Raw genomic sequence first — 24,252 nt, 5'->3', positions numbered from 1 at the left:
AACAATATCTTAATTTGTGTTCTGAAGATAAACAAAGGTCTTACGGCTGTAGAACGACATGAGGGTGAGTAATAAATGACATTATTTTCATTTTTGGGTGAACTAACCCTTTAAGGTGTTCTTGATTCCTAGGGTGCTGCTATCAGGTTGCTAGTGTATTGATATGCAGAGAATACCCTAGAAGGGTGTTTTTGAGAAGTTTCTAGTGTGTTTTGGTGGTTACTACTAATTAGTTGCTGGGGTGTTGATATGCGGTTGCTAGGTCATTGCTGTGCTCTTTGCAGGGTGTTCTTGGTGGCTGCTAATATGCTGTGGGAGGTTCCCAGTGTGTTGCTTGACAGTTTTTTGATGGTTTCTAGGGTGTTCTGGGTGGATCCTAGCCTGGTATGTGGTTGTTAGGATGTCTCTATGCAGGGTGTTGCACGGAGTTGCTAAAGTGGGTACTATGGCATTGCTCTTCAGTTTCTAGGGTGTTGCTAGGCAGTTTCTTATGAATTCTTGGTTGTTACTAAGGAGCTGCTAGATAGTTGCTAGGATGTTTATATGTGGTTGCTAAAGTGTTGCTGTGTGCAGTTTGCTAGTGTGAGTTCCTAATGAGTTGCTGTGCAGCTGCTAGGGTATTTTTGATGGTTGCTAGGGTGTTCTGGGTGTATCCTAGAGCATTGGTATGCAGTTGCTAGGGTGTTGGCATGCAGTTATTAGGGGTCCTGGTGGTTGCTATAGTGTTGCTGGAGGTTGTTAGAGCTTGTTAGAGCATTCTGGATGGTTCCCAGGGTGTTTCTATGTGGTTGATATGATGTTGTTAAGTGGTTGGTGGTTGCTAGGGAGTTTCTAGATAGCTGTTAGGATGTTGTTTGGTGGTTTTCTAGGTGGTTTTCTCAGTTCACCTTTCATTGACAGGAGTAGCAATAAAGTTTACTTTTGACACATGACTGCAACTCTAAACACTAGACTGCAATTCTAAAACACTAACATTTTTTTTGGCTGGGTGCAACAGATTTTGCAGAAACTTTCCCCCTCCTGGATTCACCCCATCTTTCTTCTTCTCCTCTCCAATCTTGAGTGTTGAGCAGTTTTGTGGTCGGAAGAGAGACGCCAGTGAACCCCAGGACTGCATGCCCCCTTCTCCTCCTCCTCCTCCAGGGCACCAGTCTGGCTCGATTTCGCCCTCTAAATCCCCCAGGCTGGACGTGCTGGGCGCAGGAGTCCTCCCTCGTCCCCCGATGTCCTGCTCCTGACCCTGGGCTGTAGACGAGCCTCTTTCTGCCTGCAGGATTCGACTCTTAAACTGAGCCAGTGTTTTCTGATAGCGCTCCAGAGTCTGGGACCAGAGGTCCAACAAAGCCCCTCCACCCAGATCCAGTGCAAGAGCGCGAGCGTCCTGGAAACGTGATGGAGGGATAGGAGGGAGAGAGGAGAGAGGAGAGGACGAGGAAGAGGAAGGAGAGGAGGACGACACCACATCACACCACTGAGATGCCTGCAGGGAAGGAATGGAGATTTAGTCATGATCACTGGCATAAGTGTGTGTATGTAGGAGTGAGTTGCCAAAAATGATTTCTATATATGGGGATTTCTATATATTCTATATATGGTATATATGGGATCCAAACAATTGAGAACACCTAAGAAAATGCTTCTACACTGCAATAAATAAATAAATAATTTAAGGTGCAGTCACATTAACTAAATATCAGAGATATTTTGCGGCCAAGAAAGATCCATTGTCAATAATGTTTCACCCTCACTCGAAATGTTGATTGTGCAGATTCTTATTGAAAGGCCTGGATTTCGCAGAGTAATGATAAATGTGACCACACCTTCAATCAGTATTTTTACTGGAAAATTTAAACATTCTAAAAACTACATAATTTACTGTAAGATAAATGTTATAAGACTTGAATTAAAGTTGGCATAAAGCAGAAATTGCAAGCGATTTAATAAATGACTTAATAAATTGGTTTAACTTCAATTAATAAAAAATGTGTGGCATTGCATTGCAAGAAGAGCCAGTTAGGACATTTTGGTTAAAGATCAAGGTTAAAGTTATTTATTAAAAAAATATATGAGTGGATGAATCACATATAAAAAGAGCTGGAACATGCATTCAAAAATTTTGATTTTATTCCAACTGTAAGTTTATTTCCCTTACCAGTTACCACATTGGCAAACAGTAAATAGTTTAATAATTGTTCCTGTTCACATTAATATGAGATATGAGATCCCTGTGTGTGTATTTGTTTGTGCTTTACTTCAGTAAGTGTAGACAGCAGCCGTTGTGTGTTATCCAGCTGTGTCCAGCAGTCCGACAGACAGTGAGACATGTCTCGCACTTTTTCCCTTATTGGAGGGAGTTTGTCCAGCACAGCTCCAAGACCAGACCAGTCCAGCTCAGACCAGCTCTCCACCTCTGCCAGCAACACCAGAGTCTCACTGTGAAGCTCCTATAAATGCACACAAATGCAAACCTAGCTGATCGTTTCAAGCTGCACCTGAGTTGAATAGGCTAGATAAAATAACAAATGTGTGAAAATGAGAAGCATCACAGATCATATATGAAAGCCCATTTCAGTTGTAGCTGTCAAACACACTGACCATAGCAGAGTCTCTGAAGCTCTTGAACTTGTGCTGTTTGAGTGACAGTCTGCTGAGAGACAGAGGAGGGTGTTTATAGTCTTCTAGCTGCTCCTGTATGTGCTCTATGTCTCTCTCACACTAGAGCAAACACACACACACACACACACACACAGAGGGAGAAAGAAACAAGGAGTCAATGTCATTTGTGATAAAATACATGTATCAGGACTGCACAATTATGAACTAGTAAATGCTGATTTTTTTTCCATTAGGAAAGGAATAGTTCACCAAAATAAATAAATACATTTCTGTCATTATTTACTTATCATTTACCCTCTTGTCGATCCTCTTGTTGCATTACTGTGTCACGTGATTTCAGCAGTTTAGCCGTTTGATAGGTGATCTGAATCACTAATTCAAATGTTCCATTAAACACAAAAGGAGAAATTTACTAGGAGTGTTGTTATTGTTAACTAAAACTATAAACTAAAACTATTAAAATTTATTTTCGTTTAACTGAAATAAAATATAAATATTAGATGAAACATGCAAAATTGCCTTGCCTTGGCAACTAACTGAAGTAAAATAAGTTGAAATTAAAATACTAAAATTAATATGAAAACAAATAAATTAAAGCTAAATGTAAAAAAATAATATAAATTACAAAACACAAAAATACTAAAACTTAAGCTAAAATGACAACTGATAATATATAAATAAATGCTAATTAAAGAGCGGATGTTTTCATTTTAAAAAAAAACAAAAAAAAACAAACAACAACAACAACTACAGCCATTTCAGACATATTCATATATTATATAGTGCATTTATGGTCCTTTTCATTTTCATGTTACCCTTTCCTTTAATATAATTTACATCATCAGTGCATGCCATTTTCTTAATGAACACATCCAAAACAAGCTGTTCCTGAATGACTTTATTGCTGTCACATGGTCTCATATGAGTATATCAACACACTGCCTAAATGGTCAGCACGGTTCCCCTAAAACCTTAAAAAAACAAAACAGTCATTCAAAGCAAGCGAGCGACACGATGCGTCACAACTGGAATGCTCCCATTATAATCAACAAAGCTGCAAGTTTACACAGTTTCACGTGACTGTTTGTTTCACCAGTTCAGCATGAGTTCATTGTTCTGCACTCTCTCGAACATTCCCATTATAATCACCAAAGTCTACACTGCAAAATAGTTCAACTCCAGGCCTTGAGAGTTGAGTTACAATCCTAATCAAACACAGTTTATGGCATATGCAAATTTTTTAATCAAACACAGTTTATGGCACATGCAAATTTTTTTCATTTTTGAATTTATTGAATTTCATTCTTTTTATTAATGTCTTTTATTAATTTTTCTTTTAATGAATCATATTAATATTTTCTTCATGGATTCTAGTCAGTGATAGCTATGTAGTCATTTAATCATCATTAATCATTATATTCTTTATGTTGCATGATTATTCTTTTACATGTTATTGATTTCTTTAACCATTTACATACAAAGTTCTGGCATGAAACTCTAGATGGCGCAGACTAATAGGTCCTTTAACACACCTGCTAATTATCACATCATTATCTATAGGTCACAGATGATTGGTTCCTGCTGTATTAGTAGCCAATGAGCTTGCGTGCTTAATCTTTAAATACATGAGTTAGCATTGCTTAGTAGCACAGCGTGCTTCAGAAACCCTCCACCTTCCCCAGCTCCACCTGTATAGATCTGCTACGGTTATTCATGTAAGCTATCTTGTACAGCAGCAGCATGTCTTACTTGCTCACAGCAGCGTGTCGTGTATATATTGGCAGTAGCAAGTCCCGTACTTGCTCTGCAGCAGCAGCAGCAGCAGCAATAATCAACGGCAGCAGCGTAGCATATCTATTCCGCCAAGACCAAATATATCTACACTGTCATATCCATTACCATACCAAACACTCCGAGAGTTGTCATGACAGAAATATATTTTACCATATACTCTGATATGTTTGATTATTCTCAAATGTAAGATCTTTGGCTGTAAGATTGAGGGATTCATCCTGTTGACCAGGTGTGTTTTCCATCAGAATTGATTACTTGAGGTACCTTGGTATAAAAAAAAATCTCTGCAGACCTTAGATAATGCAAGATCTGCAATATTCTCTTAAAGGTTCTAAAGGTGTTAAAACCACAATTGCTTATTAAGTTATTCCATGTGTCTTACAAAGACCATGGTGACCTAATAAGAACTGCTAGGGTACATTTTGTTGTGAGTGCATCATTAAATGGTTGCAAGAGAAGTACAAAGAACTTCAGTAGGTACTTTCCCTAGTCCTTTCTTGTTACGCTATCACAGCATAAAAAATGTTTAGTTTCAGAAGACTCAGGGCTTCTTCTTCTGCTTCTTCTTCCTCTCCTTGCATTCTGAAAATATCTTACTTCTTTCTTTGAGCCTTTCTTTCTATACACTGATCTTCACAATCTTCATCTGTTAGATACAATACTTTGGATAATAATGCTTTGCTTTATCTCAGAATTTATTTTACATTACAATTGTAATATTTACATGATTCATTTATTTAGTTACTTTTTCACTTTATTTAATAAAATGTGTTATTCCTTAATCAAATTTGATCTCTGACATAATCACTGCTCGTTCACCAGTTTAAAAAGCTATTGAAGGTCTTCGGGATTACTTGAAAAATAGAAGCAGGTGTAATATATGTCTGTTTTCCTGTCTGATGGTCTACCTAAAATAATTCCTAACTTCTACCCAATTAATTAATGAATTAATTGATTAATTTGACAAATCTACTCTTTGTCCTCACACATACAGTACCTTGTCCAGTTTATCCACAAGTGTAGCCAATCTCCCCAGCGCTTCGAGGTCACGACCCCTCTGATTGGACACACGCACCAGACGATGAAGCGCATCATCCACACTGTCATATAGGTTAGAGGTCACTGCTAAAGCAGCCCTAAAAGCAAAAAGCAGAATTATGTAAGCAACAGATTGAATTTAATTGAAACTAAGTGAAATGTGAACTAATTGTACAGTATTATTATTTACTCTCTCTCTATTCTATTCATACTTGCAGTCTGGTGATTTCTGCGCCAATCCTGATGTCCCATTGGCCAGACCTGCCAGCCAAGCTCCGCCCCTCTGCTGCAGCTCTGTCAGCCTCTGGTCAGTGAGGATGCTTGTCATTAACTGTCTGTGTTTGTCAGCGCTGCGGGGAACATTCTGAAAGTGAATAGAATTAGTTATTAGTCTAACAACTAATCTGTCAGCATCTGCATAGTTGTTGAATATAAAATATTACACAAACAATTAAGTATTGTAATACACTTTAAGAAGACAGCAAATCATACTGCCATCAAATGCTGCCTAACCTTAATACTGTCAGGTAGTGGTTCTGTGTCTATAGACTGCAGTGCGTCTCCCAGCAGGGTGAGGGCGCATTCACAGCGCTCAGTCAGCTGCTCCAAACTCTGTGCAGAGCATTAGGAAGAGCATGTTAATCTGCTGCAGATGTTGAATCAGCCTTGTGGTAATTCTTAAAACGTTTAGATTTAAGTTTATTGGTCCTTTTTATGAGTATAACTTAACTCTATTTCTAAACATAAAATATGTTGTGTTGTGGGAAAGATTCTAAATATATTTAACCAAAGTGCTAAGTTTACACACACACACACACACACACACACACACACACACACACACACACACACACACACACAAAGAAGATGTCCATTCAAAACAAAAAACAAAAAATGTTAAAAATGTTTTGAATGTTAATGGACAGGTTATGTAAAAGTGCAGAAGTTATGGTACATTTGCTCAGGAAATATATTCCCCATTAATTATTTGTGTATGTGTGTTGGACCAGAGTTGGAACTAAACTCTGCAGGACGTGGCCCTCCAGGAACTGTGTTTTGCAACCCTGGTATACAGTATTAGGGAATAAATAAACAAGTACTTTTCATGAAGCACTATGAAGCAGGTACTCAAATCAGTCTGGGTTTTTTTAAAGTCTTTTAGTGTATTTTCTTTTCAGAAAACACAAGTACTGTATTTAACCTTTAATGCTACAACATCCTATATCAGGTAAGTGCTAGTTTCTCCTCACCTGTAAAAATCACTGAAAGATTTCTGTTATTCCTATTTCCATGTAAACAGTAACTTCTCTATTGGTGAATCTTGCCATAGGATTATGGATAGTGCAATAGTGTTTTTTTTTTTGTTTTTTTTTAATGAAGAATAATATCACATTCATTATATAAACTATGACTTCAGAGCTGATGGTCTTGAAAGGTTTATAAGGTGTTCTATGCAATTTCCATCAGTCATGTGTAGCGTAGTATTTAGAAACAATAAAAACAAAGTAGTATTTACAATATACCAGGTTGATACAGTGAGCACTTTTGAGAAGAACTAACACTTCTCAAAGTTTGTCAGGTAAGTGGCGTAAAATCCTTAAAAATACATTCAGAGTTTTGTTTAAGACTATTAATAGTAAGTAAACTAGAAATCCACAAGCTGACAGTCAGAATAAGCTGTAATGTGAACCATGCCAAATATCTGGCTATGCAAGACTACTTGCCAAGTAATTTCTTACCAGTCTGAAAGTGAGCCAGTCCTCATGTGAGTGGTTAAAGTCTCCACCCATTTCTCTGGGCAACTGCTGCTTGTCCACAAACTGCTGAAGGATGCCCGTACCTCGTACTGTATGCACCTGAGAGAGTAAAATAGCTAATGAGTTTTATTATCTACTCAAATGCTTGAGCGCCAGGCTGAACATTAACTTTCCCACAGGAACTGAACAAACTCCCTGGGGGTGTGGAGTTCCAACTGTGCCAACTGTTGTAACTCTGAAATCTTTGCTTTCCATATGTCTGTGAGATGGTCTCTGTGACATAAATAATATAATCTTATGTTTAAGTTGTTGATGGATTTCAAATTTCGGATGTAGCCTTCCATGACACAGAGAAGAATCCAGATATAATCCAAACAAGCACTACTAGGATAGTTAAGCAGAATTTGCAACAGTAACTAAGGGAGACTAGGCTTAATATTAACTCCACATCACAGATGACACATCTATAACTATCCCTTTAAGTACCAATAGCTGCTCTTCTCAATCTCTCTTATGTTTGTCACATAGTTGTTAAGCACAAAAAGTAATTGGAAAGCCCATTCCCTTCTATTCCTATTTTGTGTTTGCCTAAATTGATTGATAAATATTAACTCAGTGTAGAAACCTCTATTCCATCCAGACACGGTTGGGTCGATTCTTCTTGTTCCTCTGTTAGGATAAGAATCGAGTCAAGCCCTGTTGCCACCTGTCCCTGTTAAACATAAGCCGACACAAACACACAGACAAAACAGATTTAGAATCAATACAAAGTGCCAACTAGACCACAAACACAGTCAGTGCACTGACTCACCTTGAAGAGCTTCAGTGCAGAGAGACAGAGTTCAGACGGGGCAGACTTTCTGCTGTCCACTATCACGGTAAGACCCTTCTCTTTGACCATAGGTCTGTTATTTCAAAATAAGCACAGCTTAGTATGCACATTAGCCAAGCACAGTAAAAGGTCATGAGATAGTGCCCTCCAGCCTAAAATTCAGCGAAACACTGGGGATTTACCAAAACCCTGGCCAACTCTAACTTTAGCTCACTCAATATAAATATTTTCATTCAAAGAAACCAATGCATGTAATATGTGTTTAAGTTTCATGACAGGTGTGATTGTCTCTGCCATATGGGTTAAATAACAGACCTGGTGATGGTATAATAGCAGGACAACACTTTGATCATTTCATCTGTGTTCCAGCCATCCTCTGGGAGGTGACTTTCTGTGAAAACCAAAGCTCGTCCAAGTCGATCCATAGTACCTACATAAGAAGCCACTTAATGTTAAAGGAAAAACAAATATATTGTAACCATTAAAAGCAAGAACATTTACCTGTTAATTTTAGCTTTCCCGACTGCAGAAGATTGAAATCTAAGTCTCGAAGATGAGGAGGGGGAGATTTGGACTCCAAGTGAGCAGCAGATTCAGATAATCCCATCTCTTTTTGGGAATGGTCAGGAAATGATGTGCCAGACTGGCTTTCTGCAATACATGTTGAATTTAAACAGACTGCGCATGGAGTAAGCCAGTGGTTCCCAAACTTTTTCTGCCACACCCCCTTTTTGATACCACCCCCCACCCCCTTTTATGTTCATGATGTAAGATTTTTTTTACGCTCTTGAAAGTCTCTTATGCTCACCAAGGCTGCATTTATATATGTAAAATACAGTAAACAGTAATATTGTGAAATATTATTTTTTTTATTTTAATAAGTTTTAACCCTCTATGGTATGCAATATGATATCAATGAGGAAAACATTATTGTGTTGATTTCAAAGAGTCCAATTTTAAGCAGGAAAAACAACACATTCATTCTAATATGCTGATTTGCTGCTCAAGAAACATTTCTGATTATCAATGTTGAAAACAGTTGTGCTGCTTCATATTTTTGAGGAAACTCCTTTTTTCAGGATTCTTTGATGAATATAGATGCATCCACATAAAGACACTCTCATACATGACCTTGATTGCAAAATTCTAAAGGATTTATTTAAAACATACTACAATTTCTCAACATCAATGGGTTTCTCTTTATGTTTGTGATGTGAAGTCCCTAAGTGGTGTCTTAACTTGTTTGAATTAATATTGTCAGAAGTTTTGAGTCATGCAACACATTGTGGTGTCTCTTCATTACCCAAGCGTTGTACTGGTAATTCCGAGGGCGAGATATGCTTTTTGTCATATTTTCTTGTCTTTTCACTGCAACGGACTATTGGAAGCGACAAATTTTTCGCATGTTGCAAATCCATTTGTCTTTTGTGTCAGAGTGCTGGAGTATGAATGGGGCATAATTTTACTGTTGGGGATTTGTCATGTTGTGTAGCGCCGCATCCGCTAGACAGCATCATTATAATAGGTTCTAGACATGTTGTTTTGGTATTTGTGAATATGAAGTAGATTCATCTTCTGCTTTACGTTTACCTGGCATTAGCAGTCCTTTCACAAACTTGTTCAGTGCATAAGCATAACCATGCATCATTCATTTATATTTTTACATGGCTCTCTGCAAAACTCAATTCTGATTCTTCAATCGCGCTATATAGTGGTCTGTTAATGCAAGCAATTATTTACTCAATGTAAGGCCACAAATAAGCATTAACTGTGCTGATCAGAACATACCTCCATCTTTGGCCTTTGGCTTTGCGTCTGTTTCTGCATCAGTGGCTGGTACACTGACTTTGCAATCTTTGGATAGCTGAGGAGCCTCCTCTGATTGGCTAGAATGGCTGATTGGGTGAGTGGTTTTGCTCTGGTTCTTTGAGATGACTGGATCACCCTTGCCTTTATGTTGGACACGGCCATTGGATTTGGCCTTCCCTTTGCCTCCTTTGGCTTTCCTCTTCCTCCTGTAGAAAAGCAAATGTATGTGTTTTAGTGATTCAACAGATTCTGTATGGTTATAGTGGTATGGTATCTGTGGTATGGTACAGGCAGTACTGAGCACAACAAGATGGTGCAAACAAAAATATTTGAAGCATTACTGGAATTTCATATTTGCAACTCTAAATGTCTACATGGCCATACCTGGGCGCTCTAAATCCACCCGTTTTTACTTCTTTTCCTCTGGGACAAACAAAGTTCTCTGACTTTCCCGCACGCTTTTCTCCCATGGTACTCAATGTACCTGATGGTGGCATAATTTTATCTGTTTTCTCATCACTGGTATTGTCTGAATGTTTGGTTCTGCTTTGCGCACAACCTGATAAATCAGATGCATTGTTCATGGAGGAATCTCGGAGGGATGTTGTACTTGTCCTAGATTGTCCAGCCAATTGCTTGTTTATGCCTTCTGTTTCCCCATAAACAGCCAACGGGATAGTGCTATTATCTGCAGCATTGGAGGGATTTGTTAATGTTGCAACCTCATGTCTACTGTTTAAAGTACTGTCCAAAATTGTATCATCACAGCCACAGTGTGATCTTTGACTGTGGTCCTGTTGTCCTTCTCCAAGACTCTCTGCGTTGTTCTTTGCCACATCATTAGCATCTATGGAACATCGCCCACTTGATCCCTTTTTTCTCTGACAGGGCAGTGTACCTCCAGTCCCATCTCTCTCTTTACCTACCCCTGGCCTCCTCTCTTTGGCTGGATTGTTCATACAACGAGATCTGCATTCAAGACCTACTGGGTCCTTAGCACCTTCATCAGAGTCCTGGAACGAAGGAGAATATGACCTCCTTTGTCGACCTAAATCAATGACACGAGGCAAGGGCCGTGAGGTAGCCAAGTCACTGCAGGAAACTACACCATCCTTACCGTTGTTGTTGCTATCCCTTCGTACCAGACTTCCAGCCCTAGCACCAGGTTCAGTCCTCCCATACCCTCTCCCCTTCCCCTTTCGTAGTCGTATTGCTTTACCCCTCCTACACAGGGGTAATGTTTTGGTCTTACATATCCCATGCATCTCCAGATATCGCTGTTTAGGATCAGCACCACCATCTGGTCCTCCTCGGGGCTCTAGCAGTTCAACATAATCTCCAGCACCATCACCTAAAAGGTGGTCATCACTGCTTCTGCGCAGACATTCTAATGCGGCCTCAATCTCTGCCTCGTTCCCATCTGGAGGCAAGTCATCCTCTTCATCCCAAGACCAGGAATCATGCTCTCCTGAAGAGCCACCCCAACCAAGGCCTGAACCCCCTGATGACAAGTCAGTTGGGTCAGGATTGTCTTGGAGAGGATCGGATGGATTGTGCAGGAGTTTAGGATAGACCACCTCTTCCCATGGAATACGGACCACTCCGTCACATGTACTCACTAGACAGGTGTCCAAACATCCTCCACCTACATGGCAAGAAAGTTTGAAAAGAACTGAGAAAAAGGGTGCACTCTATGTATCATTCTAAAAAGACAAACAAAACCTTAAGACATTGTTTAGACATCATGACACACTAAAACTGTCCTAATTACGCTGAAACTTTTTTCTACCATTGGTCTCCCATTTCACCACCATCTACCCTAACCACTGGTTTCCTTATTCTTCCATTTTTCTCTTACCTTCTCTCTTGCAGCCACGCTCCTTGTTGATGCAATGTAGCCACTCAGAGGTAAACACCAGTGGGTGTTGTGACTCCGGCACTAAAACCTCCTGTACATTCCGCCCACCAGGTGCAAGGCACTTAAGAGCAAGGCGAGGACAACGTGTTGAAAATGGGACCACCTGTAGGTAGAAGTCAGTACTATGCAGGAGTCTCCAGTCCAAAGTAGAGAGTTGTACCACTACCTTCTCTCCCAAACATAGTGGCCAACCAGAGTGCAAGAAGAGACAGCCTAGATACTGAGACTGAGAGAAAGAGAGAAAGATTTCTTACAAAGATAGCCTGTCTAATGTCATAATGGAAAAACACAGTTATTAAATCCAAGCTTGAAACTGATCCAGTTTGTAACACAACCTTAAAACACACAACTTTTAAATATTTTTAAACCATTCAGGCACAAAAAAGATGAAAAAAAAAAGGTCTCAATTCAATATAGGCATGCTGTTCTGAGAGACAATCTTCTGTGCACACAGAATTTGAATTCATTACTGAATGTTACTTGTCTTCAGTAAGTTTACAAGAGTTTTATTTAAATTAGGCTAATACTATTTTACTGCGGTATCAAAAGTAGATAAATAATTGTGAAATTGTTGATCAAGAATTGTGAAATTCTAGTGCCAACTTATATTGTAGCATATTTCCAGCAAAATGATGCAACACAATCACAGCCAATCAATACACACTTGATGTTTAATGTATAGTCATGTGGAGCAGGATATTAGACCAATGAAATGTCATTATAGGCATGGGTATCTAGGACATCTAACACTTATTTGCCAAGAGGCTGCTGCTAATAACTTCACATGGATGTTATTGGCTAGTGAAACATTGCTCATCATTATCTCAACTTTGTCTGCATCTTTAAATATTAAATTCTGTTATCAATTACACACATATCTCCCACATTAATCATATTGTCATCTCTTCCATTTGAAAGTGTTTACTTACCTCACAACCGAAAATCTAAACACAAATTCAAATGCTTTCTCTTCAGGCTATAGAACCGATTATCCCATGACATGAATCCCTCCTGATCCTTAATCACTCACACGATCATGATTAAATTATGTTGAGGAATCCATGCTCTTCCCCTCCTATATCATCCTCTCTTTTCTATGAAATCCCAGCCTCTGCTTTATGGTCTGTCATTTACAGTCATTTTACAGTCATATCTTCAACCCATCTAAAGAATGTTGTATTCTTTCCTCCTTCAGTGAACAGCCCCTAATTTTCTCACCCTGATATTCCCTTCTTACCCTCTTTCTCAATGTGCCCCAGTGTTCGGTCTGTTTATCCCTCCCCCATTTCTCAACCAAACACTCCTCCAGCCTTTCTCAGGCCCTAGTCTCTTTCTCACACACACATATGGTAAGAATTACCGTCATGACTCAGACTGAGGCTCTCGTCCCTGGCAGCTTCTCATAGCGACAATGAAAACAGATTCGGCTGAGAATGTGTGTGTGTCATGTATTTATGTAAGTGTGAGAGTTTCATAGTGAACATTTAGCTTGTTTGTGTTTGACTGCATATGAATAATTACCATGTGTGTAAGGGAAAAGTAATATTAGTAAGTGTGGTATTGCAACTGGTCATTTTTACATTTTTTAAGTGGTTTCTAAGGTGTTTTGGGTGGTTGCTAGGTGTTTTTTTGTGGGGGTTTTGGGGGAGTTTTGTGGGGGGTTTGTAGGAAATTGTTTACTGTCTCAAACCAAAAAAGCACATCTGATATTCTGGTCTCTTTATATGGTTCAGGTCCCTCATTTAGTCTAAGTCTAAGTCTTTCTACTATCCACCAGGCCATCTCTTAAAAAATAATAGTGCATACCTTTCCATAATAAACTGAAATTTAATACTTAAGGTCAGGTATTTGAACAAACTTCTATCCCTAAGAATGGTCGATAGTAATAGTGATGCTTGCCTTAGCAGAACACTTACACATGCATGCTGTTGTAATCTATGCAGAAGATGTTTGGCAGGAATGAAGAAATCCAGCAGATATCTCAAGCTGTCATGCTGATAGGTGGACTCAAGTACGGAGAACACCTACATGACACAAACAAAAATATGCTGTCATTTTAGAACATTTGTATGACTGGAAACTAAAACTAATCAGAGTAAAAAAATATCAAGACATACTGAATGTTGGTTTGATGAAGACTTATTTAGTGCTTATTTAGTGTTGTAATCAGGGACATGAACAGACATTTTGGGGGACGGGCTCAAGTAGAAAAAAGGGCACTTCTCATAATTATTTATTTAAAAAATAAATTAATTACCAAATTCCTTCCCTAATTACCAACCTTCCCTATTCTGCTTACGGAAAAAATGGAACTGGAACTTTGTTCCGTAAGTTGAATAGGGAAGGCGTAGGACATACAGTGTAAACTTTTTGAAGAATACGAAAGTACGGTTTTGGCGGAACCACTTGGAAGGCGATCATTTGTTTATATAAAGCATATACATTTAAATTTTTTTCAAAAATGACCGATCGTTTCACTAGATTCCTTGTCTGGTATTGTTTAAAGCCCTTTGAAGCTGCACTGACACTGTAATTTTGACCTTCAACAGTAGAGTCCATTGAAGGAGAAAAATCCTGGAATGTTTTCATCAAAAACCTTAATTTCTTTTCGACTGAAGAAAGAAGGATATGGACATCTTGGATGTCATGGGGGTGAGTAAATTATCAGGAAAATTTTATTTGAAAGTGAACTAATCCTTTAAATACATCAAAAGTTTTTTTTCCCTTGAAATGTTATTAGTACATAATATATATTATTAAAAAAAATGCCTGCAGAGGGCGCCAAAAGCCTGGTGATTGTTGTTATTACGCAGTATGATCAAAAGCCTTGTTTTTGGCCACCCAGCAAAATAAAAAATATAATATTATATAAATAATAATAATAATAATCGGCCACTTCTTTATGATAGAAATGCTACAACCACTGTAATTTCTTCAACAAGAATATGTGAACATCAAACTGTGCATCCTTACAAAACTGTCTAATAATGCGGTTCATGGATTCGCTTCTGTGGAATGCTCCTCTTCCGGTGTTGACAGCCCTACAGTTGTCTTTACCATGGATCAAAATGCAATCAAAAAGTGCATATCATAAAGTAAAAGTCTATGTTTTTTTGTTGTTGTTGTTTTTTTTGTTTAGTTTTTTTTTGTTTTTGTTTTTTTTTTTGGGGGGGGGGGGGTATTTGGGGTACACACTACATGGCAAACCATAAGAAAGGACAGTGCTGAGTTTGGTGGACATAGCTTGGAAACTCTAGAGGAGTTACAGTCAGAAATTGTCAATGAAAGTCTATATGATATTGGGTTTGTTTGTCAGCTTCAGGAAAACCAACAGCCCAATCAGTTAGAAAAGTCATAGAATAAAGTTAGAAAGTAGAGATTGATGTTTTTACCTGAGAGAGAAGAGGAGGAGCTGTGCTTTCAAAAGGAGGATAGAGAGAGGATAACGCCCCCTGCACACAGTCCTCTACCGCCTCTGAACCCTGAAACAGAGAGTACATAAACAGAAGCTGACAAGGCGATTCACATGTTAGTCATCACAGCCGACAGCTTTTTCTTCTCTTCCTCCTCAAAAACACAACTTCCTGTTTTGTGTTCTAGACAGCATCTAAAAGTTCCTGTGGGACAAATGGTCATCATGGCCAAGTACACTGAATTCAGAAAAAGCATGTCTTGTGTCTCAAATTATATAAGCTGGCCAACTGTACACTGTGTACTTACACTATGTACTCTGCCATAAAGCATAGAACTTTGTAAAGATAATGTCATCTCAAGTCTTATAGTCTACTCGTACAACAAAACACTAGTGTAGAATAGTGCAGAAGTATTTGAAATGGGACAAACCTACAGTAGCTTCCCCAACACTGACACATACACCAGGGCTGTACAGTGCGACATATATATACAGAAAAAAGTCTGTGCAATGAATACATTTACCACAGCAGCAAACGTGCAATAGAGTTTTGCTTTTGTGTGAGACAGAGCCGCTTGTTTGTGTTAAGTGACAGGTTGTTGAGTGCTTGTTTGTGTGTGAGGTTAATCTATGGCCACACGATTAACCAAAATTAAAACAAAAATGTGATTTGGCTAAGAAATCGCAAAGGCTGCAATTCTTAAATATGCACAGCATGTTTCATGGTGGAGCACACCACTGAGATCAGAGCGAATAGATCGGTTCGCAAAAAATGCTGCTTCGTTTGAGTCATTTATAATGTGCATTTGAAAAAGCAAAACACACTCTATACTTTTTTTTCAAACCTGTAATGAGAAGCATTTACAAAACACTTCATAATGTTGCACAATGCTTCACTTCATAATGCACTTCATTGAAATAACTTCTTTTTGTGATCTGACGTGGCTTCATGCCACAGAATGAGGCAGAAATTATATTTTTAGTAGGCCTATTCTATACAGTGATAAAGGCTATGTCAATTAGCATTGCATAATGAAATATACTTTATTCTTATGAAAATACCTAAGACACAGATAAACCATATATTGTCCTGATTGTATGTTTATTGTCTTTATGTTTCATTAGTCAAAATGTCTCTATCCATTTTTTATTCCAATGCAGCGATCTCTGGATAGCTTTGTCCATATAAGGGGTTTCCTTTAATGTCATACTTTTTATAGTTATTATTATTATATTATTTTTATTCTTAAATACTGTTTTGTATTTTATAGTATTTTATTGTATTGTTTTACTTGTTTTTTTTTTTTTTATTTACTTTGTTTTTTTTATTGTATTGTTTACTTTTACTATTTTCAGAGATGGTAACAGACATTTTATACTTGTGCTACCATTGTATGTCCTGTGCTACAAAACTTTCAACCACTGTCGCACCAATGCTATGTGAAAAAAAAATGTTAACGTACAGCCCTGTATGCACAAAAAAGATTTGGGTCTCATTCATGAAATAATTTGGTTTGAACTGTCCATGAATCCATTGTTACATAAATTGTTGCATTAAGTCTGATGTTTTACTTAAGAATGATTTTACGATTTGTTTGTGTTTTATGAATGAAGCCATCCTGAGAAACACAGGCTGTCCAATAAGCACACATATACATGCACATGAACACTGATGTTTAATTTACTACTGTTCTGTCGTCATAGCAACCTTGAACATTTTCCTCTCGTTTATTTGTACACTATTTCTCCAAATCCCCCTTCCCCTGCTTAAACAATCCTTCTATTAGGAACTACTTCTAAGTATCATCTGACAACAATTATGCCGAAGCATCTTCACAAACATATTATGCTCTCAGAAGTCTCCCACTCAGGGAGCAGTGAGTGAAATAAACAAAAGATGAGGGAAAAGAGAGAGGGAAAGTCAGCCAGGAAGGCCAGCATGTTTGGGGTGGTGGGGAGGGTGAGGAAAGAAAAACAAACCGAGAAGGAAAATGGCAGGAAAGAAAGTAAAATGAAAAAGAATGCAAGAGAAACATAATTAAAGACAAAACGGGGGAAAAAATGATTTTTTTGGACAAAACTGGGGGAAGGTGAACATGTCACATGAGGATAACGACAAACTAATGCACATATTGAAGTCAGGCAGTATAAATGCTTGAAATTTAATCACCTTGTTCAGTTTAAGAAAAAAACACTAGTATTCTCTTTCGGTTAGTTAGTTATATCTAGGTTAGAATCTTTTCACTTTTATACAGATCACATTTTCATCTGCTCTTTCCATGCAATGATTAGGACCAGACATCAAACTCCATTCAAATACTGACACCATTGACAAGTTATTAACATATGCATCATTTATATTTCTTAGTGAAAAAGAGAGAATGTGAGAAAGTAAAGGTGTTTTTTTTTTCATTCTTTCGATTTCTTTTTTTTATGTTTTTTATGTTTTTGTTTTGTTTTTTATGGTACTTTTTGTTTGGTTCTTTCTGTTAGTTCTTGTTCACTTAAGAAACAATTTAATATTAAAAAATATTAACAAAACACTTTTTGTGTTACTCTTTTTGGTTTGGAACGACCTCACAGAGAGTAAAGGTTTTGTGTAGGACTGCTTCACGATTTGCTCTAAAATATTTTGATCTAAAAATCCATCAGTTACGCTCTGCCAGCTGTTTTAAACACATCCTGTTTCGACACCCCCTAAGAAATGTGTCTGATACTTCAGGACGTCCTCAAGACTGACTAATTGTTCAGACAAACCAATTAGTCAATTTTGGAAAATATGTTATTTTGTACATCCTTAGTTCAAGTTTCTGAAAATTGTTGTGTGAATGTCTCATATGTTGGGAGGAGGTTAATGAAGTATTAATGCATCTAAAAAAAGTTCTTGAACTGTTTTATCAAAAATCTGAAATCATGTGTGCATGTGTGTGTCATTGTTCTGCTCAACTTCCTCTCTTTCTCAGCAGATCCTAACGGAAGAGTTGGTTGGGAGCGAGAGATACATAAAGAGAGAGAGAGAGAGAGAGAGAGAAAAAGACAGACACTGCTGAAGAACAGAATGATAAAATCCAGATGCAGGCAATGAGAGAGAGAACAAAAGAGGTGGTGAATGGGGGAAGAGAGATAGAAAAAAAAAAGATTCAATAAGAATTCCTCTTTCTAAGAGGAACTTCACCCTCAGGATCTGATCCAACAGCTTCTTTCGTCTTAAATCATGTAAGTGATGTCTGCAAATGGTTTCTATTTGAAGAAATCAGGAATTTATACATGACAAGCTGTTACATCTCAAACAGAAAGAAGTCCTAATTTAGGCCATTTTCTTGTTATATTATAGACATCTGTGCAAAAATGTTGCATTCAAATACACTACTGTTCAAAAGTTTGGGGTTGATGAGAGGTCGCTTATGCTCACCAAGGTTGCATTTATTTGATAAAAAATACAGTAATATTGTGAAATATTGTTACAATTTAAAATAACTTTTTTTCTATGTGAATATATTGTAAAATGTGATACAAAGCATCATTATTCTAGTCTTCAGTGTCACATGATCCTTCAGAAATCATTCTAATATGCTAATTTGCTGATCAAGAAACATTTATTATTATTAGCAATCTTGAAAACAATTGTGCTCCTTTATATATTTGTGGAAACTGTGATACATGTTTTTCAGGATTATCTGATAAATAGAAAAAGTTTTAAACACAAGCATTTATTTGAAATAGAAATCCTTTGTTAGGTTATAAATGTCTTTACTGTCACTTTTGATCAATTTAATGCATCCTTTTTGAATAAAAGTATTAATTTAATTTAATTAAAAAAACGTACTGCCCCTAAACTTTTTATTGTAATGTATGTGCTCATATGTTTATTTCCTCGCATATATACTTGCAAATATATAGGAATTTAAAATCATGTCTATCCAAAAAAACAAACAAAAAAAAAACAGACCAAAATATTGATGACTCATCCTGCACTGCACCGATTTCAGTCCAATCAAATGCTAGAATGAGAATGTCCCTCGGCCTTAAAATCATGGTTTAAGTCTGTCATGTAACTAAAGTCACAGAGTATTTGAAATGCAATGAGTACTTTTGTTGCCATATGAATTACAGTCTGAACACAATGTGTACAATTAAGAAACAACTGCATTCACATACTTGTGTTCAGAAGTCGAATTGTAAAAAAAAAATAAAAAAATAAATAAATCAAGGGGGACGGTGTGGTCATCGGGCGGGGCGGGGGGATTCATTAAATTATTTATATTATTGTAGTATTGGATGAGTGACCACCAGACTCTTTCTCTCTCTCTCTTCCTCACACACACACACACACACACACACACACACACACACAAACAAACACACAATCCATCCATTTATATACATAAAATCGTGCAGGACACAGTGGAGGGCATGAAGTGTTCAATCATTATCATATATTTTTAATAAAAATAACTATAAATTAGTTCCTTTCAGCACTCTAGTTTGGACAAAAAGAAGCATTATTTCTGAAATAAATGCGACTCTTGAGTTCTTATATTGAACAATTAGTGGTACAGTCTTTATTCTTTGTCTTGAATGGTTCATAAAGTTATAAACATTGATTTGTGGTGCACAACAGATCTGTCCAATAAAAATTGTATATGTGTGTATCTACAGTGTCCCCGAGTTTTGACACTCATGCCTGTCTAAGGGCACTAAAATGTCTGAATGTCATTGCATAATAAATACAAAGCAAGAGTCAACTGAAAACAAGCAATGGTAGAGCTCTTCTCGACACTGACTTTGCTTTTCTTTCGTTTTTGAATTAGCTGGTGTTCTGATGATTTTTAGTAGCTGTTTAAAGTCAGTTGTCCTCAAGTTTACACAGGTGTCCTTGCAGATATAGTTCATCACTTTTAACTATCAACATGTTCCACTAACCACCACAAAGAGGCACAATACTACATGGTAAAGCGTTACCATTTCTAATGCAACAAACTCCTTTTTGTGAAAGGTTTTGCCTGTGCCATCTTTAAAGTAAATGACACTTGGTTTGAAGTTTTGTTATCTAATGCAATGTCATTCAGATATTATAAGGTTGGCTTAAGCATACTTAACAATAATATTTGTGTGCATGTGTGTGTCCTCCTATTTGTGGTGCATTACTAGAGCTGCACGATTAATCATATCGCAATTGCAATCGCGATGTCAAGCTTGTGCGATTATATGACGCAAAATGCTGCGATTTTATGAAATAAAATAATAAGTTAATAAATAAATAAAAAAAGAAAAAAAATACATGTGTGGACACAACAACCCATTATCTGAGAGCTGTTTGCCCATTTTATACACCACTAATAAAAAGAAGACCAGTCAGTTTCAGTTTAGGCATTGGCATGTGTGGCGCGCATGGTCATGACTTTTCCGGTGTGCAGCGCAGAGAACGGGTAAAGATGGATGCGGAGCAAACGGTCACTGAACTGGTGGCAAGAAAAAACGCTACCTCTGTTATATGGCGATATTTTGGCTATAAGATTATAAACCCAGATTAATAGTGGTTGAAGAGGAAAGAGGATTTAATTCGGTATCGCACGCAGCGCTGTTATCGGTGCGCACATGACGCACATACAAGGCTCGCGCGCACAGAGAGAGAGAGAGGCGCGTTATAGCTCGCGAACTCCAAATTGATTTCTCTTTCGCGTCCTCAGTGCACTTGGATGGTCACATACACGCATTATGTCAGTCAAAATACCCCTCTCAGCAAGTATTCATGTGAACACATTCAGTTATGTCTTAATTGAACGAGGTGAGAATTCGGATGTATATCTGTCCGATGTGTGCGTGCATGTCTTACTCTTAAAGTGACAGCAACCTATAAATACCTGCTGTTGTCTGTCATGTAAATCAAACAACAAAACACAGCTTTAACAAAGATTAATCTATATTAAATTTATACAATGAACAGTGTCATTTTACATTTAATTATTACATTTCTGTGCATGAAAATTAATACTACAGTTAAACCTTATACTTTATTTGTAACTTTATGTAGTATTTATCTATGCTTGTTGTAATTGGTGTACAGTATTTGTTCTTTTTACAGTCTGTTCACTTGCCTTTAATAATGTATTATTTAGGCTAGCAGTTATGCTATGGTATCAGAATAGTTTAAGTGGGCTAAGTAATAAATGCAAAGTTAAGTTACCCCCATCCAATTTTTTTTTTTTTTTTTTGTGCTGATCCGAAAAATGATCCGATCTGTGACGTCATAACCGTGATGTGATCCGAACTTTGAGTTTTGTGATCCGTTGAACCACTACAGATTAGTAAAGAAACAAATATCTTAAATGGGATTATAACAAGTTTGCAGTAATGCAAAGATGTTATTTAATTTCATAAAAATATTTTAATTTGAAAACGCTGTGCATTTGTTTGCTGTTGTTGCTAGTTTGAGTTGAGAAATACACATTTCAGCATTATCAGTAATCTGTGTGTGTATTTTCATTGAGAACCAAGCAAGATGACTCATGATACTATTTGTTTATTATATCGCTATCGCAAATCGCAATCGCAATATTGACCTCAATAATCGCAATATGACATTTTCCCCAAATCGTGCAGCCCTATGCATTACACTTCTACTCTAGCTTGTGTACTAATATTATTTATATACTTTAAACTAGACATTGTGCACTATGAATTGCTTGTGATGTTCTTCATTTGTAAATCAATTTGGATAAAACCATATGCTATAACATGTAAATGTGTGTGTAAGTGTGTATTGATGTATTTTTCCACGTACTCTCACCTCTCCCAACTGAAAATGAATCATCTGCCTCTATTTGAGGTCTTGTGTGGAAAATGCAACTTCACCCAAACCACCATCACGTCTTTTTATTTCTCTCAAAGTAAAACAGTCTCCCTCTCTCTGTCTCTATATATTCCAGCCAGACTGCTCCACCCTGTCCCACACACACCAAACACTGGCAGCAGCTGAAGTCACATCAGCATTCGGAACCTCTGCCTCAGTTTGTATTTGTAAACATGCCAACAGATGGACAGTAACAAGCGTCTGTGAGAGTTTGGAACTGATGCAGGACGTCCAGAACACTGCAATAACCCCATTACAGCTGTCACTCTATTAACACTATTATCATGTATTATCTGTCTGTAATGAGCTCTCTGAGCCATTCACAGTCATACTGTGTGAAAGTCGTGGAAACTAATTACAGTTATTAAAAGATACCATTCTGTTTGTTTCAGTTTATTCCTTTCTTTTTTAACAATGCAATTCTGTTCATATAATGCAATGCAATTATGATTGAAAGACATACAAATAAACATTCCTCAAAAACCTGATGGGTCATATTTGATACATTTTAACAACTTTTCTAAAAGAAAAAAAATGGATAATTACATAAATCAGCTATGCAATTCTATTATGTTTGTTTCACTCCAGACTTCTTCCATTTATTGAACTTTTCTCCTAATAATGTTTCTCAACTATTCTGTAATTCAATTACTCAATTCTATTGGTTTAACTTCCCTTAATTCTATTATATTTGTTTTATTTCACTAATATTTTTGTCTATTCATATGAAACTGAGAAAGTCATGGAAAATAATGTTGTTTTGTGCTATAAAAGATTTCATTCTGTGTGTTTCAGTTTACTCCTGTTTTATTTCACTATGCAATTCGGTTATATTCATTAATTTTATTATCCAACTGTTCTACTCTTTTGGTTCCACATTCTCTTATTCATCTATGCAATTATACTATATTTACTTCAAGTCAGACTTATTCTGTTATTCAGATACTCTATTTTTTAAGCTTTACTCTTCTAATTCATTTTTAAATTATTCAGTTATATTGGTTTAACTAAACCAGTATTCACTACTCTAACTGTTTTGTTTTAATTACTCTATTATATTAGTTTTACTTCACTCCTATTCCATTCTATTCTTTTTTTTTTTTTTTTTACATATGAGACACATTCATAAAGAAAGACCAGAAACCCTGAAGTCTTTTTATAACAGTCATGAGTTTGTTAAGCATCGGTGTGTCCTGCAGTTTTTCCTGGTGAGTTCAGATGAGATGAGGGGGAATTCCCACCTTCAGTTTTTTTTTTTCCTATTTACTGTTGTTGTATTCCCATTTACCATAGTATCCATGGTTTCTTTCCACCTAGCATGTAATCACTGCAAATATCATCAGCACTATAAAACTAGTACTATAATATGGGTTTTTTTTCACTGTGAGAAGCTTTCAGAACCTTCCTGTCATTTTATTTATTAAGTTTGATGACATTAATAACAAGTTTTCCTATAATAAGAATAACTTTTTGACCTGCAATGTGGTAAATTTGTTTAAGGATTACACATTCCTACTGTCGTTTCAAACAAAGAGACCGATGTCTTTTAATACATTTATGAATGAAGACGTTATATAGGCTATTGAACGAAATATGGACGAAGTAGCATCGATTCCAGCATACCGACAAGTAAAAGTTTTTCTAAAAGTTACCTACAGGTTAATTTTGTAACTTTGTTTCAGCTATCGCAGCACTTCTGTTAGGCTACCGCCTCGTTAAGGTTAATCGTGTTTTCATTATATTAAATTCGTTTCGGATAAAAGCATTGCTAAATATCAAATGTAAAAATTCCTGAAAGACATCTGTACTCACCATCACTTCACTCGGCCGTCCGGACTACATCGCTCTTAATTCTGTTTCTGAACATCCACACAGACAAACGATCACTTTTCTCGAATTTAACCGTCGCTTCAGTGTTTGCCAGTCTGAAGTTTTGTGAAATGCAGGAGTCTGATGGTGGAGGGAGGGAGAGAGGCATGTCAGTCCCTCCCATCTGCAGAACAAGAGCTACAGTGAGTCGCAGTCATTATTTCCACTGCCCTCCACTGCCATCAGCTGCATATGAAGAAACACACTGAAACCATCCTGATTTACTCGAGTTTTGTAGTTGATTAATATGCATTTGGTACATTTAGTTATGATCATTTATTTTATTTTAAAACTGCCACATAAGCTATTTAGTGTCAGATTTAAGATTTAGTGTCAAATCTGCAAGCACTTACA

The 24,252-nt window shown here is 37.0% G+C and overlaps 1 protein-coding gene and 1 long non-coding RNA gene across 3 annotated transcripts in view; one reads left to right on the top strand and one right to left on the bottom strand.

Moving 5' to 3' along the window:
* Positions 1-24,019, bottom strand: part of arhgef40 (Rho guanine nucleotide exchange factor (GEF) 40) — a 57,719-nt gene extending 33,700 nt beyond the window's left edge. The window contains exons 1-17 of the mRNA XM_048185332.1: positions 23,842-24,019; positions 15,157-15,246; positions 13,681-13,788; positions 11,705-11,990; positions 10,231-11,491; positions 9,826-10,052; positions 8,539-8,688; positions 8,353-8,467; positions 8,017-8,110; positions 7,831-7,917; positions 7,188-7,304; positions 5,962-6,060; positions 5,661-5,812; positions 5,408-5,546; positions 2,596-2,715; positions 2,253-2,444; positions 974-1,480 (exon numbers count right to left, since the gene is read on the bottom strand). Coding sequence (XP_048041289.1) covers positions 974-1,480; positions 2,253-2,444; positions 2,596-2,715; positions 5,408-5,546; positions 5,661-5,812; positions 5,962-6,060; positions 7,188-7,304; positions 7,831-7,917; positions 8,017-8,110; positions 8,353-8,467; positions 8,539-8,688; positions 9,826-10,052; positions 10,231-11,491; positions 11,705-11,990; positions 13,681-13,788; positions 15,157-15,246; positions 23,842-23,844 — 3,747 coding nt within the window. The 5' untranslated portion in view covers positions 23,845-24,019. The remainder of the gene's footprint in view (positions 1-973; positions 1,481-2,252; positions 2,445-2,595; positions 2,716-5,407; positions 5,547-5,660; positions 5,813-5,961; positions 6,061-7,187; positions 7,305-7,830; positions 7,918-8,016; positions 8,111-8,352; positions 8,468-8,538; positions 8,689-9,825; positions 10,053-10,230; positions 11,492-11,704; positions 11,991-13,680; positions 13,789-15,156; positions 15,247-23,841) is intronic.
* On the top strand, positions 15,256-23,313 carry LOC125265230. Of its 2 annotated transcripts, none has more exons than XR_007184234.1 (2): positions 15,256-18,392; positions 22,106-23,313. It is a non-coding gene; the product is annotated as an uncharacterized LOC125265230 (long non-coding RNA). The 2 variants fall into 2 exon arrangements; XR_007184235.1 differs by lacking the exon at positions 15,256-18,392 and adding an exon at positions 20,563-20,605.
* Positions 24,020-24,252: the final 233 nt, after the last annotated feature.

Source organism: Megalobrama amblycephala, linkage group LG3, assembly GCF_018812025.1.
Source record: "Megalobrama amblycephala isolate DHTTF-2021 linkage group LG3, ASM1881202v1, whole genome shotgun sequence".
NCBI lineage: Eukaryota > Metazoa > Chordata > Actinopteri > Cypriniformes > Xenocyprididae > Megalobrama > Megalobrama amblycephala.
The sequence above is the reverse complement of the archived record's forward strand: the minus strand, read 5'-3'. Positions and strand labels throughout refer to the sequence as shown.